General features: G+C 39.2%; 1 protein-coding gene across 1 annotated transcript in view; it reads left to right on the top strand.

Annotated features, from left to right (window-relative positions):
- WWC2 (WW and C2 domain containing 2) overlaps positions 1–17,947 on the top strand; it is a 159,113-nt gene that overhangs the window by 71,222 nt on the left and 69,944 nt on the right. The window contains exons 3-5 of the mRNA XM_090036133.1: positions 8,789–8,992; positions 11,398–11,474; positions 17,372–17,451. Coding sequence (XP_089892259.1) covers positions 8,789–8,992; positions 11,398–11,474; positions 17,372–17,451 — 361 coding nt within the window. The remainder of the gene's footprint in view (positions 1–8,788; positions 8,993–11,397; positions 11,475–17,371; positions 17,452–17,947) is intronic.

Below are 17,947 nucleotides of genomic sequence, written 5' to 3'. Positions count from 1 at the left end.
GAGATTGGTAGTCTGTTTAAACTGGCCATGAGCAAAACAGAAAGAATGCCATAGCAATTTAATCTCCAGTTCCTGGGTATGATGTTTTGCTGGTAGGGTCAGTCTTCTCTTTCCACCAACCTGGTGCTAGTTAATCTGGGGATGCTCTTGGAAAGGGAAGAAATTCACATAATTTACTTGTAGCTTCAGGCAGCTCTGAATGCTGCTTGCTCAGGCATGTAACACAGACTTCCTCAGTCAGTCACAGTTCTCTTTTGTTTCCAGGGGAGCACCCAGCCTTCCATTTTCCTAGAACCTTCACTGTCAGCCACCAAAAAATGCATACAATGGACACCTTATCAAACTTGCTTGTTACGAGGTAGCTTACCTTCTTTAGCTGAACTACAGGAAGAGCATCTAGCCCAGCGGTTCCCAACGTGGTGCCCACAGGCATCATGGCGCCCCCCCCCCCAAAGTTTATTTGGGTGCTCACGCACATTTTCACAATCAGTAAAAATCATTATTTAAACAAAAAATGCTGTCATATTGGCATCCACTGCTTTTTCTTTTAAATTTGAATGTGCCCTTGGGCGCACAAATGTTGGTAACCCCTGATCTAACTAGTAGAGGACTCCTTAATACTTGGTAGAAGCGCACTGATACATCAGTCCATATTTTATTGGCACCGATAAAAGGAAAATTGACATTTATTGGCAATTGGCTTTTTTGGCTGATATGGCCGATTAATGTCACCAATAAATGCCACATGCCACCCTGTAGCCCCTCCTCATGCTGCTGCTGCCCTGACCAAGCATAGCCCTGGTCCAGCCCCTGCCGGGAGGAGCCCAGAACTACCCATAGTGGCAGCATGCCCTCGCCCCATACAAAGATCTGGGTGCATGCAGTGGTGGGAGCCACCCCCTGTAGCACTTCCCGCGGTTCCATCCCACAGCCACCCCAGCCCCACTTTCTCCCCGCAGGGGCCTTGATCCTCCACCTTCTTGCCTCCCCCCCGCCCCCCCCCAACAGGCATACCAGCCAGATGCTGCTCTCCAAGCTGCCAGGCTGCATATCAACAATCAGATCGGTATCAGCTGATATGGCTCATTAATAATTGGCCATTGGTATCAGCCCAAAAAATCTATCATTGTACCCCTAATACTTGGAATACTGGCACAGGAGTAAGATTTGGATGTGGCAGAGGGTAGGGACCAGGATCAGAACTGAAGGCAGCAGGCAGTTAGCTGGTGTAGAGGAAAAACCAAGCAACCAACAGATTGTAACTATTGAAAATAACAGTGTATACTGTTTTTGCATCTTATTTATGCAACCCCTATAAAAGAATCTGCTGCTACTTGAAGAATGTGTTCATTTATAAGAACCCACTGAGGGAATGGCTTATGTTGAGCATGGTACTTGGAGTTTCCATGGTATGTGTAGTATGTGGAGCACGTTACTAGGTATAAAGAAGGGACTGGTGAATGATGAGCTCAGGGACACCGCTAAAATGTTGTTCCACTGTTCTCAGTAGAAATCTTTAATAATAGACTTCCTAAGAGCAAGCAAATGTGTGTGTGTTCATGAGACAAAAAGTGTGCTTTCTAACTGTCAGTGTCAGGTGCTGAATTATTTTATGTTAAGGGAAACTGAGTAGAGCACAGGAGGAGATAAGAATTTTTTTCTATGTAAATGTGTCTGCAAAGTATTCTGAACAATCTAATGTTCCATCATGTCTCCTTATAACTTACAAACTTCCCTATCCATAAAACCAGTAGAATGTGATATTTTTTTTTTTTGTTTGTGACATTTTTATCATTGGGTGATATATTGTATTATTTCACCTTCCGTATTTGAGATAACACATAATATGGTTTCAGAAGTTATAACTGTGTGATCTTGTAGGGCCACAGGGTCTTATCCATTGCCTCTGTAACACACTTAGGCTTCACGTATCCATTGAACAAATGTATTAGATGGAAATATCAGAACATTTCTTTTTGAAATTTTCCTCAGAGGTGTCTTTGGGAATCCTCTTTTGTGGCTCATGCTTGAATTGTGCAGTATTTCACAAAATGTAAATGTTTCCTTTAGAAAGCTTCTGAAACAACCAGTAAGGTAAAATATCTTAAACCAATGTAATGGCATTTTTTTGTTCTCCCTTAAAATTATGCAGGTGTATTTGCTTCTTTTATTGCTCATTAAGACTTCCAACTTGGTTGCATGCATTGCTCTGCTGCTTTAACTGAGCTTGGAAATTTGTTGTTTCTAATAGCATGAAAAGATTACAATTTAAATCCATGATGGTTTTTTTTACTGTTTCTACACCTTGTTTGTTTTCTTTGCTTTTCTTGGATTGACGAGAGCCTGTTTTCATATGTATACACCAGAGGCTATTATTAAAGACCAAAAGGAGACATTTCCCACTGCAGGTGTCTAGGAGTCTAGTCATAACCCCGGCAGAAAGCACCCAAAGATCCACTTAGATTTAGTTTGGATCCTCTTCTTTTAGCTGCCTTTGCTCTTTATCAATTAGCATGGAATAAGCCAAGTCTCAAGAGACGCACCTTGGAAGAAGCATATGAATAGACAGCTTTTTTTGGAAGGTTGTGGCGAGCTAGTAGTTTCTTTTTTTTCCTTTTCCCCTGTTACTGTAGAAGGGATGCAGCTTGTTTTTAGGGTGAAATAGTTTTGAGCAGCTGGGAAAACTTAGACAGCCATATAACTATGGGTTGCGTTAAGCAAACTAATGTCAGGTGAAATGAAACAACTTTTTTATCACTGAATTAGTATATAAGCAAAAGAGATTACTGAGGTCATTACTATGGTTATAATTGGCAAGGTACAGTCCTGTGTGTCATGGCGCTGCAGTTACCCTTCCCTTGGTTTCCCTTTCTTTCTGATGGATCTCCTAGCTTTCAGCATGGTTTGGTTTCTGAGATAACTAATCACTTCAATTGCTTTGCAGGTAACCAGATAAAAAAAAAAAACCCAACCTGCTGACACTATTCCCAGAATTGTGCTAGACTCGGCCCATATACCTGAAATTCTGTCCTGTTAGATGCACCAGCCTCCAGACTTCTTTTTTTCCTGGGCAAAACTTCCAGTCCTCCTGTGCTGGAAGTCTGTCTCTTCTCCCTACCATCATATCAAGAGTTGCTGTACCCCTCACAGGAGGAGATTGCCATGGATCCTAGCTGGACAAACACCTGACTGCTGAGTTGTCTGTCCTAAAACTGAAACTTACTTTTTTCTCACTGCCTCTTTCTTATGGCATCCTCTCCCTTGGATCTTCTCTGCCTAAACTACTAACCACAACCCTCTTTCCTGGAGTTATGCCTACAGTAGGAGTGCTTTGATGATACAAAAGCATTTGGTACACTGTATTCCTGCTCCGTGATCAGTATTGTGAGACCATCGCACAGCTGTTCTGGAGACCTGGCCAACCTCTGGTTTTTTATTGTGGGATTTCTGTGAGAATTCTGGTTTTGATCCAGGCAGCCTCCCTACAACTAGCTCCTTACTTGAAGCTTAACTTCCCCTGAGCAAAGAGTAAGTCTTCATAATGCTCAGCGCGTAATCACCTAACCGTCACCCGGTCGGTACACATTTCCAGCCTATTCTTGAATGCCTGCTGAATAAGAACATGTTTTGGAACAGACTTGGCTGACTTCAGGCTTTTCTGCCCTGAAGCGGGTAGAAGAGCCCTGTTACCATTGTAACGGGAGTGTGCGAACAGGTGCCAAATCTTTTCCCTGTATGAGCTGTATAATCCCAGAAGTGCTAGTATTTGTGACCTCCAATTTAGCATCTCTGACACTTTTTTCTTCTTGAGAATCCCTGAGAGTCTCTCATTTCCTACCTCTGCAATTTCCCTTACTGTTGTTTTCTAACTTCCTCACCTAAATGAGACGTCTTTGGCAAGACAGAGCATGATGTGGCTTGCTTTCTCTGGAATCTCTCAACACTATGACTCGAGTTAACTAGGGTGATGCTGGAAAACATTGCTTCCATAGCATTGATAATCCTGGAATAAAAAAATACCCATCTCTCTTCTGCCGGGTCTTCCCTCATGTTCCTAGTCTAGCCTTTCCCCTGGGTATTTTCTATTGCACTTTTAATTTTATTTATTTTATAGAAATATGATCCACTGAAGATAATATAATAGTTTCCTTTGCTCATAGAGGGCTATTAAAAAACTTGGCAGAGTTGCATGGTAGCAGACAGGAACAGCAATGTCTGAAATGAGCTCATGAAAAATTGAAATGCCTGAATGTTCTTAGAAGGATTTTGCTTCCCACGCATGTAAAGTGTCGTACTGAAAGTTTTTTGGTTTTCCTTTTTCCTTACAGTCTTTTTGAAGAGCTGCATAACTAAAAATCCTAGTCTACTGGCATTGAATTATTCTTTGGCCCATATTCATTATGTGGGTCAACTACTTTGAACCATGAATGCTTTTGGCTGTGATAGCTTCCATGGGTGGCAAATAACATTAAATGTTACATACATAAAAGGAGGTGCAATGATTGCAGTACTCAGAGCAAAGCAAAGCTTCTTTCTTTCTGTGCAAGTTCTCTACTAGGGACTTTAAGTATTTCACAGAATCTTCCCCTAACACGTGAAGTCTTCTAGATTTTGAAAACCGCAGGAAATAAGTTATCCAATTGTCTTTATTATTAAGAAAATGTACTAACATTCCCACTGCAGTAGCATATTATAATTTAAATGAATGCTTTTTAATAAAGGTTTCTTAGAGGAATTGAATAATTTTATAATTCAAGTGCTTCTGCCAGATAAAACTACAAAAACTGACAGATCAATTTTTGCCCATGTAAAAGATCCTATATTCAGATTGTGTTTTTATAACTCAAATTTCTGCTAATATTGATTTTTCTTTTCCTTCATGATTAAACAAATTAAGTTAAGATCAGAATGCAAGTCAAATGGACTTTTTGTCTCTTACATGCTTTTTTATTAATCCTTGGTAGGTATCTTGTGGGTTGTCAACTTTTTCTCTTAGTCTTTTATGGGTCTTTTAAAAAAAAATACATAATAGAGACACATTTTGTTCACATCTAATAGTGTCATTACCTATTTCTAAAATGTATTTCCTGTGATATAAAATGGCTTTCTCACTTTCTCTGTGAGAAACAGAAGATTATCATGAAAGTGACTAGCTGGCAATACAGAAAGTGTTGATATGGAAAGGTCATGACCAGCTATTTTTTTTTTAAATCCTGGGGATTAAAGTTCACTTAGTTATCAACAAAACAGATACAGCCCCAGCAGTGCAAGTTTCCCCACTGCACTTTGTCAATGTTCCTTCACCCTGATGTGAATGAGTAACTTTTACTGGTAAGAGTATAGATCACAATTCATGGTCATTAAATAGTTTTGCTCTAACAACCAAAAAAATTGATGGTTGCATTTTGTGATTAGGATGCTTGTCTACTGGAAATTGGGATGAGATTCCCCAAGTTCACTCCACAAAGACTGTTGTATAACATAACGTTTTATGTTAGCTGACACTTTTATTTGCATAGAGTTTTAGCTCTGATGTTGGAGTTGCAAGGCTCCATGTTCCACTATCAGTTTTGGAACAGTCAAGCCCCTAAGTGGCATACCAGTAAGGTTGACAAGAACAGTTCTCATTCAAAGAAAAATCTCTTCTCCTGGGCATTGTATGGTTTTACTTTGAGAAGTATAATCTGTTTGGGGGTGGAGGAAGGAACTTTTAATTTCCACTGAATACTACAAAGCACAGTTGCCAAAACAACCATAATACTTCCCAAGCTGTAACATGACATTTTCAGGAAGGTGTGAAGAAGTCTTCAGTTCTGTCTTTGACTATACCCACTGTGAGAAGCTGTAGTTGATCATATATATGTTCAGATGAACATTAGTTTAGAAATGCTATTGCATGTGAATTTATATACCTATTTATTAAATGAATATTATTTACTCTCTAATATCTGAAAAGACCATATAGTGAAGAGGGTGCTTTATAGCTCCTCTTGAGGAGGTCCTTAAGCCTTATCGACATGGAAAATGGACAGGCGAGCTAGTCTAGAATTGTTATTCCATTATATTTTACTTCTCTGGAGTGTTTTGTGATTGTTACTCTGGAATAGTATCCCAGGTTATTCCAGTATATCTGTTGTAAAATAGTTCATTCCATAGCAGCTATGCTAGACATTTTTTCCTCATAGATAAGGCCTTAGTCACCTGAACCTGAATCCACTGAATGTAAGCAACTTTCCAGGAGCTTCTAGCTTGTTTATGAATATATGTGGTAAAAAAATAAGCTCACGTAGTCATAATGTTGGCTTGCCTATATAGTTTGAGAGGCAAAAGAAATTGCTTGATGATTGAATTTCTCAACAATAAAAATCTGCGGTTGATCAGCTTTGTCCTTGTCCTACAGTCACAAGGACAGGGAGGCTGTAGGCCACATTTTAGCACTCTGCAGGCTATATTTGGCCTTCCAGCTACATGTTGAGCAGTCTGGATTTAAACCTGCAAGACAATTACCTACCACATACTCAAAGATGAGCTCTTCCAATCTTGTAAGATTATTCTTCATTGCTTGTAGTGGTAGTCATAATATACAACCACATCATTACATCCTTCCAAAAAACCAACATGACTTCACTTATCCTGTTTGATCACTGACCCATGAAGAATCCTGTTTGATGCTCTGCAGCCTACTGCGGAAGAAGGAACACCTCTGTAAATCCAGCACTCAGTTTTTTGTATAAAGAGCTGGGAGGGTGGAGGTGTGTTAAAGCACACGGGCAGTAAATAGCCACTGATGTGGACATTTGTTGATCATTTGAGGGGAGAAGCGGTATTGATTTGCTTCTTTGTGTGTGTATGTGATGTCTCTGTGGAAAAGAGCAGGTGACTGTAAACATGGATTTTTGTTTTGTGTGTGTAGCTAAAGTGAGTTGTTTGGAGAGAGATTCCCTGTTGAGGTTATTGGAAAGCCAACTGTGTATAAAGCTGCTCTGCTTTAATCTTTTATGCAGTGCACTTAGGTTTTACATGATGGGTACTCTCCTTCTATGCTTGCTTTGTGTACACTTGAGAAATAACTTTTCCACTGCACAAGCCTGTCATGTTTTGTACTTGGAGAAGGGGTCATCATGATGATACTTTCAACAAAAAGCAAACCAAAAAAATCCAGCAATCAGGCAAACCTTGTTAGTTTAGTGATTTTAAAAAAGTGTTTAGTTTTTTCCTTTCATTTTAGTTCTGCCTCTTGGTTTTGCATGATGTCAGCACCAAAAAAAATCAATTTCAAAGACTACCATATAGTTGTGTATGGTACTGTAAGGTACTGCTGTAGGTAATTATCGATCTTTTATTGTTAGCTTCTAATGTTACAAAATAAGGGGTTTTTAAAAAGTCTTCTATGTCTGTGCCTTCTTATAGAGATGGCCATATGAAAAAATATTTTTAGTGATTTAGGAAGTGGAGTATAACAGAATGCTTGATTATACTAGAAACTCATTTTTTGGTTTAATATTTGTGGAGTTGAAGATGTTAAGTGTTTCATAAGTGCTACATTTTTCTTTATTACCTTTTCTCATACAGAATTTTTTGTTCCTTTTAATTGATAAGTTTTTCCCTGAACTGAGCCAAGAATGTTAATATTCTTGCATTGTAATGGAGTGCCTGCATTGTGGAAGATTTGTATTTAAGTTTCAGATTGGATAGCTCTGTCAAAGCTATGTCTTATGCTAATAGCAACTCTTCTCTCCTGAATATTATAATTTTTAAATAGACCATGTCAGGTAGTCAGCCAAAGACTATGTTGAGCAGTCAGGCAATGCTAAAACTGAAGCTGACCATGCAACTTTCATTGCTCCCCTTTGCATATCTGCATTAATACATTTTTAAATCATGTGATGACTTGTTTTGCATGTAGTGTAATAATCTTTTTGCAGTCTTGTATATGTAAACATATGAGTGTGAATTTAAAGACTGTTTGTCTTGTATGTTTGCCAGTATGTTGTATAGTCAAGTCTGTTTTCTGAAATGATTTGTCTCTCTCTCTTTTGTATGGGAACTTGGTGCTACTTTAATAATGGAGAAAGAAAAATAACTTTGCAACCAGCAAAAATGTGGAGAAAACCATTATAAACAAAGTGGTTTAAAATATCAAAAAATGGTAACAGATCTGGGGCAAATATCTGTCTGAAACTTTTATTTTTGGAAGTGGGCTAGATTTCAAGTTGCCTGTGCCCATATAACTGGGTCACTAAAAAGCCTTTGTCTGTAATAATTGCAGTGCAATGGTTTCAAGTTATTAGTTTAATAGACAATAACAGTAGCGCAGATATTTATATATTTAAAATGTACATTGTTAATATTAGAACATTAGTGATAATTTTGACATCGGTGTGTTAAGCACTATTTACCCATACAAACCATCATGACAAAGTACTACCTTCATAAAAATGAATTGCTGCACTGCCTAGTAACCAGATCTTAGTTGTCATCTTAAATTAACAAGGTAATTAACTTTGTTTGAAATGCAAGTAGTACCAAGAAGTTAGAAGCTTTCAGATTCTTTGAGACAGATAATTCAGATGAAGAAATTGGGCAGTATCCAGACTATTTGCACTGCCTTTCAAGCTTTTATTACCCTCACTTTTTTGTGGAGGAACTGGCCTGATGGTCTGAACTTACACATCTGTGAATTACAAGTATAGCCAAAATATCGGAGTTAAAGAAGTATCAAAAGTTACTATCATTTGGCAAATGTTGATTTAACTAAATTGAAGCTTTTTAAAACTATGTTTTTAAGAAACAACACAAATAGAAGATCCTCGAAAACAATGGAGGCAAGAACAAGAGAGAATGCTAAAAGACTATCTTATGGTAGCACAGGATGCACTCAGCACCCAGAAAGAGCTATACCACGTGAAAGAACAAAGGCTGGCACTTGCCCTGGATGAGTATGTACGACTGAATGATGCCTACAAAGAAAAATCAAGCTCTCGAACAAGCTGTAAGTACACTGGAAATGCACTGTTAGATTTTTCTGTGGCCTGCAATGGCTCTTGTTCTCCTTTGGGGTACATTTCAGTTTGCCCTGAATATCTTGGACCATGGCTGTTATACAAACAGCCTTTCCACCTTTTATTTCCTTAAGGAAGGGTACTTAACCCCTAGCTATCAGGCCAGACCCAATCCATGGTGCTGTTTCATTTGGTTCACAGGACTTCCCAGGGTCCAGAAATTTGGTGGCACTGTTCCCTTACTGCCAAATTTCCCAACATGCAGGGGTAGTGTCGGAGCAGTGCTGGGCCCCCAGGGCCCAGTCCTTGTGTGTGGGCCTGGGAGGGGGTGACAGCAGGCCCCTGGGTCCCAGTTCCAGCAGGAATGCATGGTGCCCAGTCCTTGGGGCCCAGTCCCGCCACATGGGATTCCATCTGGCCTATGGACCAGCCCCTGGCCACTCATCTGGCCCACGGGGCCAGAAGGTTATGCACCACTGTCCTAATACAGTGGTGTTGTACTAGAAGGAACTTTTGTCTGTCCACTACGATTGAACTCTTTCAGAGCTGTAGCTTATGATTTTTGCTTCTGAAATCTGTTCTGTTACTTAATTTTCCAGATCCTGGATCTAGTGAGTTTTTATTCAAAGGGTATGGGATCACTGTTGCGCTTTGGCTTGTGGGCATTAGCTTATCTTAATGGATGGCAGTGACAAAGGGACTAGCAGGTTTGACTGCGAACTTTTATCAGCAGTTTATTTCAGTTTTTACAGTATGTGTGCATATATTGCTGAAGGCTGCAATGCAAATACCTGGGATCTTTTTAGTGTAAATGCTGAGAGCAAAATATAAAGACTCTGTGGTACTTAGCCTGATGCTTTGTGAGCCCTGCAGTTGAGTTGCTGGGTAAGAAGCTTACTTTCTAGCATTTGTAATGTTATAAATCAATGTATGCAGATGCTGAAGAGAAGAGCATTGAGTCTTAGTTGCTGAGCAAGTCTGCTTTCTCTTTCTAAATATTATTTTTAATATAGCTCTGTAACAGGGGACCTGCTCGGGGCCAATCTCGCTGTCTCCCGCCCACCCATTCCTGGGCTAACTGCCCACGTTCTTGCCCGCCACACCTTATGGTTAATTAGTTAAATAGATGTAATTAAGCAGGAGGCTGCCCATTTCCTGCCCCAGTGCCAGGGGGTACTATCTGCGGCTCCTTTCCTCCCCTACACTGCAGCCCAAGCCTCACAGATGGCATCTATAGTTCTTACAATCACCAGCCCCCACACTGAGCCCCAGAATCCTACTGATGAACCCACCCACCTGGGTTCCTTTCATCAGGCGGTCTCTTCCGCCTTCATACCGGGCAACATAGGTCCCTGAGCTGCTTCCTCTTCGGGTGTGATCCCCACACCAGGACCTTTGGCTCACTAGCCCTGGCCCGCCTCCAGGCCAATCAGAACCCCAGGCATGCAGCTCTTGAGTGGTCCTCGCGGTGGGCCCATGCCCTTTGACCCTTCCGGTCCTGGTCCTAGCATGGGTCAGTCAGGCGTTCAGACAGGCCTTGAGTCTATGGCCCTTACTCTTTCGCCATGGGGTTCACCTTCCCAACCCTACAACAAAGGGGTAACCCACCTGGTTTTGGGGGCTAGAGGTTAAGGTGCCCCGACCCACCTTTCACTGGGGTGGTAACTGGCCTGGCATTTCCTGGGGGCTCCGGCACCACTGGGAGACCCACCAGGCCACCCACTCCTGGCAGGGTGCAGTTTTCAGTCGTACCCACGACCAGGAGCCTCCTTACCATCCCCTGCAGCGCCTCCCTTACCTCCAGATGATATCAGCAGACCTCCAACCAGGCAGTGTTGTTGCCTGGCCTCTCACAGCTGAACTGCCCTGTTTATATGGGCAGGCCTCAGTTCAAATGGCTGCCCTCATTAGGCACCTGGCGGCTGCCAGCTCCAGGCCCTTAAAGTGGCAGGCACACACAGTGCCCTGCCACAAGCTCCTTTGAGCTCTGAAAATTGTTTGGGGTTCTCTTTCCCCCCCAGTAGGAGAGTGCTGTTGACTGCTTCTCAGCTTGAAGAGGTGTTAGCCAGGAGCTAGTTTTTGAAAGCTAGGTAGAACTTGGAGTTGTCATGTGCTGTTATCATAGACAGTCTTTCCTCCTTTATGGCTTTGAACCCACCTGAATAAGGATAGGAAGAAGGAGAAGAAAACATTTGGAAAATAAATCAGTAATTTTTACACTGATAACCATCCTGCATCCTAATGTAAGGGCATACATTAAAATGATTAATATTCATTTTGTCTGCAGTATTATGATAACCTCCCAGTTTGAAATCAAGAATACTCTTCAAGGATAGAAATAATTAATGGTTTGAAAGTAGTTAAATGTTTGTTGTGTTGTTTTTTTTTAAATAAGTGTTCTCAGGCTCTTCATCCAGCACGAAATATGACCCTGACATTCTGAAGGCGGAAATCTCCACTACAAGATTAAGGGTGAGAATGTTTAATGTACTTCCATTTAAATTCTGCACAGTAAGGTTCATGACTGCAGTGCTACACTTGGGCTAGCAGAGAGTCAGATCTAGGCCTATTGCACTCTGATATTGAAACCTCCTACTATTCTTCTAACTAACCATCATTCAAGGATTTTAATTACATTCTCAGCCAAATCATCCCAAAGCCTGTACAATTAACTTCTACAGGGAACACCCTCAGCTTTGAGAAGTATATTAATTGGAGAAATGTTTAACTATACCTCATAATTAATTCCACCCAGAAAATAATTGAATAATTGATTATTTTTTCTCTTTTTTAAGGGAGAAAGCTGAGAAAGGAGTGGGAGAAATCCTTTAAAAATGCCTGTGAATAGCATAGGGATCAGCACCAGTGTGCTTAATTAAGAGAAGAGAGTCTTTGTTTATGAAAGCAGTTTTGGGGCTCTCATGGTAGAATTTGATTTCAGATTTGTAAAATGCTGGGTAATCAGGGACTTTAAAAAAAAATCTGCACATAAAAGCTGAAAGGGAAAGAGTGTTTTAATACTGCATCTTAGCAACAATTTTACACAACAGTTTTCTGTCAAAAGTGCAGGTTTTGCAACATTGAAATCTTTCATCAATTTTTTGGTCTTCTGTTTGCCCTTTGAAAGGGAGTAATAAAAACTCTAGATTTTTTTCAAATGTTTCATTTTGATATTTCTAAATGTAATTGGATTTTTCATTTTGAAATGATTATTCACTTCAATATTTCCTTCAATTTTATTTACTAAAATACACTTTAGCTTTTGTCAAAAAGAAACATTTTTATCCAGAATAATAGAACAACAGTGTTTTGAAATTGCCAAAACCCCTCAAAAAACTCCACTCTTTGCCCAACTCTGTTCAGCATAGGTGCTAGCACAGATTTATACATATCTTAGTCATTGTATTTGGTTATCTTTTAATGATGTGAAAAATTGTTTTAATATGAAAAATAGTCTCCTGATCAACCCTAAGGAAGAAGTAATGGGATAAATATGGAGCTCAATTATTTAAACCATAGCATATCATGCCTTATAGACAGGTACGGTTCTCTACATTTCACAAATCAAAACCTGCTCAGCCAGGTTGTCAAAAGACAAGACTTTCACTTGGCCCCTGACTGTGAGCTGGGGATGCGTAGGGTCTTCATGCATAGAAACTATAGGAGAGGTGCTAGTTACACAGCTCTGTCATTGCCCCCTGCTGGACATTAGTGAAACAGCTGATCTGGGAAGTGTGAAACAGAACATGATTTTGTCATCTTCAAATCGTGATAAGGTTTATACATATGTAGTATTTGGGAGGTATTACACATTTAACTTTCAACAAATTAAAAAAATTAACATACATATTTACTAGAATATGGTACGTATGTTATCTCCCATACTGTACGTGCCTTCCCTTTTTCCCTACCCTTTTATGTAAAGAACTGACTTAAGCCTAACTTCACTATAGCACAATGCTTAATTTTGAGAAACCTGCTGGCCAGCCTGCAGAGTGAGAAGCCTGCTGACCAGCCTGCTCTCTAAGAAAACATATTTCAATAGCAAGCAGGAATTTTTGAAGAGGTGTAAAACCTTTTATCGTTAGGAGGTTGAATTTAGTTTGTAGGGGAGTCTGACAGGGCAGCTGGACCAGAGAGTAAGGTTCAGGATGTAGTGCTTTTAAATTGGAGGGGAAGGGACAGAAGTGGACAGGTGCTAAGCTGTTCAAAGGTGACTGAGGACATTACTTGTTTTAAAAGATGTGGGTATGCACAGAAAAGTAACTTTAAAATGATGCCTCATTCAACAGATATTTTTCTTCCCTTTTACAGTCATGCCTAACTGAGATAGGATTTTATTATCTTTTAATGTTAATCGAGAACAGCCAGTACAGTCAGAAGAGGGCAAGACACAATTCCTCTTTATGAACCAGCTGATTTGTTTACTAATCAAGTACAACTGTGCAATTCTCTGAAATACGTATAGCCTTAACATGGGCCATCATAGGCATAATTTGGAAAATTTGGCCTGCAGAACCTCCTATTATTGATAAAAATGCTTATGAAGAAAAGAACCAGCTTAGACTTTTGGAGCCTATGATGATGAAGGGTAGTCATGTACAGAGCTATAATGCATATGTGTGTATGCTAGCAGGTTTCAAGTCAGCTAGTCAGAACTGAAACATTGACTAGAGAACAGTTGAGTTAAATATACTACACTTCTGTCACATACTGGCTGAAACTCAAAGGTTTTCTAAGATTTGCAATAGTAGCATAAGGAGAAAAAAATGTAAACCTTTACAGGAAGTTTTGGAGAGGTTTCTAGACTCCTGCTTGTTAACATTACCTGCACGGTGTACATTAACTTTTTGACACATGAATTCTCTACTGTTTGTTTTATGATATACAGAACACCAAAGGCATGCTTAGTGTTTGTACTGAATAAAGAAAAAGTTCCTTTCCAAGAAGAATTTAATTGAAGCACCTGATTCTGCAGGGGGTTCTGCTTGTGCAGTTTGGAGTCTTAATTAGTAATTGGTAATGCAGTATAAAGAACAGTGAGCATACAGGATCATAATGTATATTAAGAATATGTGATGGATAGCCTTTATAAAGTAGTGAGCTTTTCATTCTGTTCTCCATTTCACCCTTATTAGCACAAGGGAGCAGGGGGGCAGAAAAGGTTAGCGCTGAAGAGCCTAGCTAAAGATGAAATTTGAACATGAAGTGGAAAGTTGCTGTTGAACAAGGGACAAATTCAAAGTATAGGCATGAAAGAAGGCATAAAGATGTGCATAAGAGAAGGGACTGAGAGGGCTGCCAGGCAGGAAGCTCAGAAAGGAGCAGGGGTGTAGAGAGAGAGTGCAGAGAGATATGGAAAGGAGTGGGGGAGCTACATTAAGTCTTGAAGGGGAGGACAAGGAGCACAGGAATGCTTGGAGTGCACTAAACACACAGGAGCATGGATTATCATGTAGGTCACATTCTTGTGGGTAACAACCTAAGCTGGTGGCGTAACATTTCTTGATAATAAAATTATGTTGAATTGCAGTGGAGGACGTTTAGAAAATGAAGGCAGTGAAAACTTCTGGGTAAGAGCTAGGCAGGGATACCAACTGCTCAGGCTGAAATAGTGTGTGCCCTCTGAATTTGTAAGTTCTCTCTTCCTGTTGAGAACATTCTTGGGAAAGGCAGGGAAGGGTGCCCTCAAGGTGGCTTCACCACCTTGTTGCTGGATTTGATGTGTATGTAGTGGGAGTGTATGAGGGGGATAATGTTCGAGTAAAACCCATTCTGAGACCTGAAATTTTCATGTACAATTGTTCTGTATTTGCTGTTTCTCTGAGAAAATATTCAGCCAGTCAAGAAAGAAGCATCTGAAAAACAACTAAAAATGTCCCCTTTTTCAGTCTGTTGGATCTTAACTATACATTTCTGTTCTTATATTTTAAGTTTGTTCTAGTTATAGCTACTTTTTGGGTTAAAGTTCTAATGCAACTAAAAAAAATCTAACATAATTAATTGAAAAGATGTTTCATCAGAGGAAGCATTTAAAAGTTTTAAGTTCCAAAAAGGTAAATCTGACTCCTAAATTTAGATGAAAATCTTTACTGGGGGAATAATTTGAAACCTTTTATTCCTATTGTAGCCAAAGCTTCACACTTGGACAGGCTGAAGTATTTTTGTAAATCTTAATTTGGGGACCCAACAGCAATTACATTTTCCAAAGTACTAAAAACGGCTAGGTCCCTTTGAAGAGTCTAGGAGCTGTTAGTTCTTGATACCTTGGAATCAAAGGCTTATTTCAGATAGGAACTTAAATGTGGCTTGAAAATTTTGACAATAGTATGCATACATTAATATATTTTTTGCAGGGATGAGGTGGGTAGGAAGGATCTCAGATGATATATAGTTCTAATCTTTCATTCCAACAAATCTTTATTTGTTGATGCATTTAAAAATAATTGTAAATTTAAATTAACCGGAAATTTGTGATGTAACCAGACTTTAACATTTTCAAATGGCAGGAAAGGAAATCTGAACATGGTATTCCCTCATTTTTGTCTGTCATCAATTTCTGTATACCCTTTCCTTTAACTTTACAATCAAAGGTTAGACTGATAACTCCTTGAAATGAGGGCTTTCTCTCTTTATATTACTTTAAAGTGCTATTTCTGCTTAAGGTTCTTAGGTAGAGAATATACTCAAGTGGTTTATGTTATTATTAGTTTGAGATGGGAGCATTACTCATGAATGGTGAAGCTGTGATTGAGTTGTGCAGATCATCTTAACTTAATGAGTACAATAAAATCTTCATACAAACTCATTCTTGTCTGTTTTTCACACTTACTCAAAGCCTGCTGAAATAAATTGAATCTTTCAGTTCTAATTCAGTGGTCTTTTAGATCAAACTATGTGTGTCATTCTTTAGCAAGAAAATATTTAGGGAGGTTTTGAAGAGTTTTAGAAGTGTAATTGGGCCTACATTTCATAGTGCTTTGTCTAGACTTCCTGAGCAGTTTAAGTCCAACTAATTTCAGAAACCTCTAAAAGTTTCTATTTTATTACCTATTTTAAGAGCTCTGTGCAAAATATTATTGTAATTCCAAAACATCCAGTGTTTCATGATCCTTTCAGTGCTTTAAGTAAGAGCTGTGTGTCTCTTTAGAAAGGTGATTTTCTCCATTTTCCAAGTGACATGCCACCAATTTTCAGTTATATGGTGTTGCTCACTTTTTTGTTTCACTGGGTATTGTCCATTCTGGACCTGAGGCAAGTGCAATCTGGGAACAGATATTCCATGATTATAGGAGAAAGCAGGAAACATTTGGTAGGGTTTTTGTTTCCAAGTCATAATTGCTTGAAAGCGCTTGGGAGTTTGGAAGGCTAAAACTAGGCTAAATGTGAATTGGGATAGTGTGCAGAGTTAGATGTGTGTGGGAAATCCAGTTTATCAATAGATTCCCCTATTTCACATGGATATTTCTGTCATCACTATGTGGGATTATAAATAATTATATCTTATAACTGAGTCCTATCCTTGGCCTGCAAATTTTGTCTTCGTGTGTATGAAATGTGTAAGTGATACTAGAAAAAAATGGAAGAGCTCTTTGTTTCAATTTGAAACAAACTTTTAGTATGATGCATGCAAATCTGTCAGCTGTTGACATAGTAAAGTTAACTGCTGTAGTAGTTACGGTAAAAAAAATAGGAGGGTAAAAAATAAGACAGATTTTTATTTAGATGATCAAAGTAGCGGGGAAAGATAGTTGGTATGTTCACATTTGCACCCCAAATGTTCCAGTATAGTATCTGAATCTAGAGGATGGTGATTCTTAGAAATAAAAGTGAAATTAACTGATTGTTTTGACTTTTTTGGGCTGAGAAAAATGCAGGAAGTAAATAAAACAGGCTAGGCCAACCAGTCAATATCTTTGAGTTTTATAAAAGGGATAATTCATGGAGAAAATGGAACCAGTCTCTTTTGAATGCATTGAAATATAATGGACTGAGCGCTTCTGGGGATGAAAAAGCGAAAATGTAGTAATAACCTGAAAAATAAACAGAAGCATCCCTCTAGGACAGTTGGCATGCATGCTTAACAAGTGAAAAATAAATTACATTTTAAAATTCTCTCTGGTTTAATAACCCAGCATGATGGCAGTGCAAATAAGGAAATGTGTATTATTTTGCCTGTGTCCCTTTAACACTAAGGCATGTTACGCACAGAGTTGAAGAGGACAAATACTCTTCCTTTTAAAAAGTATCAGTAGACCAGTTTACCTTCCCCCCCCCCCATGTAGAAAATGCATTAATTGTTCAAAGCCATATGTGATGCTGTTTAACAAGAGGCATTTTCTAATTCTTACTTTGATTTCACAAAAAAGGTCAAGAAGCTGAAGGGGGAACTGTCTCTGATGAAGCAGGAACTGCTGTATAAGGAACAGGGCTTTGAAACATTGCAACAGTGAGTACCAGAACATTGACTAAATTCAATCTCCTAGTTACAACCAAAGCAAACAGAATTACTATTATTATAGATTACATAGATTTGCAGAAAAAAAGACTAGGGATAGAGAAGGGTTGGAAAGAATCCACAAAAAATAAACTTCTGGGAATCTAATCACTTTCACTGGAACTGAAGCTTTTTTTTTTTTTTTTTTTTTATTAGACTACAGGAAATCATAAAACCCACAAACCTGGTTTGGGAGTGAAAAAGCAGTAAAACTAGTTCCATTTAACTGTTGTGTAATAGACCAGTAAAATGTGTTGGAAAATGGGGGAAATGGGGTTAACAGGAAGAACCGCGACCAGACCTTTAATTCCTGTAAGATGCTTGATAAGATACTGTCTGCCCCCTCCATTGGCATGGGCAGAGAGAGATGCAACCTTGGCAAGTTGTGCACAATGCACAATGGAGATAAGCTTGGCATGAGTCACAATTCTGTGTGTTTTTTCAGTTG

The sequence above is a fragment of the Crocodylus siamensis genome, chromosome 2 (genome assembly GCF_052110815.1).
Source record: "Crocodylus siamensis isolate JL-2025a chromosome 2, ASM5211081v1, whole genome shotgun sequence".
Lineage (NCBI taxonomy): Eukaryota > Metazoa > Chordata > Crocodylia > Crocodylidae > Crocodylus > Crocodylus siamensis.
The sequence above is the reverse complement of the archived record's forward strand: the minus strand, read 5'-3'. Positions and strand labels throughout refer to the sequence as shown.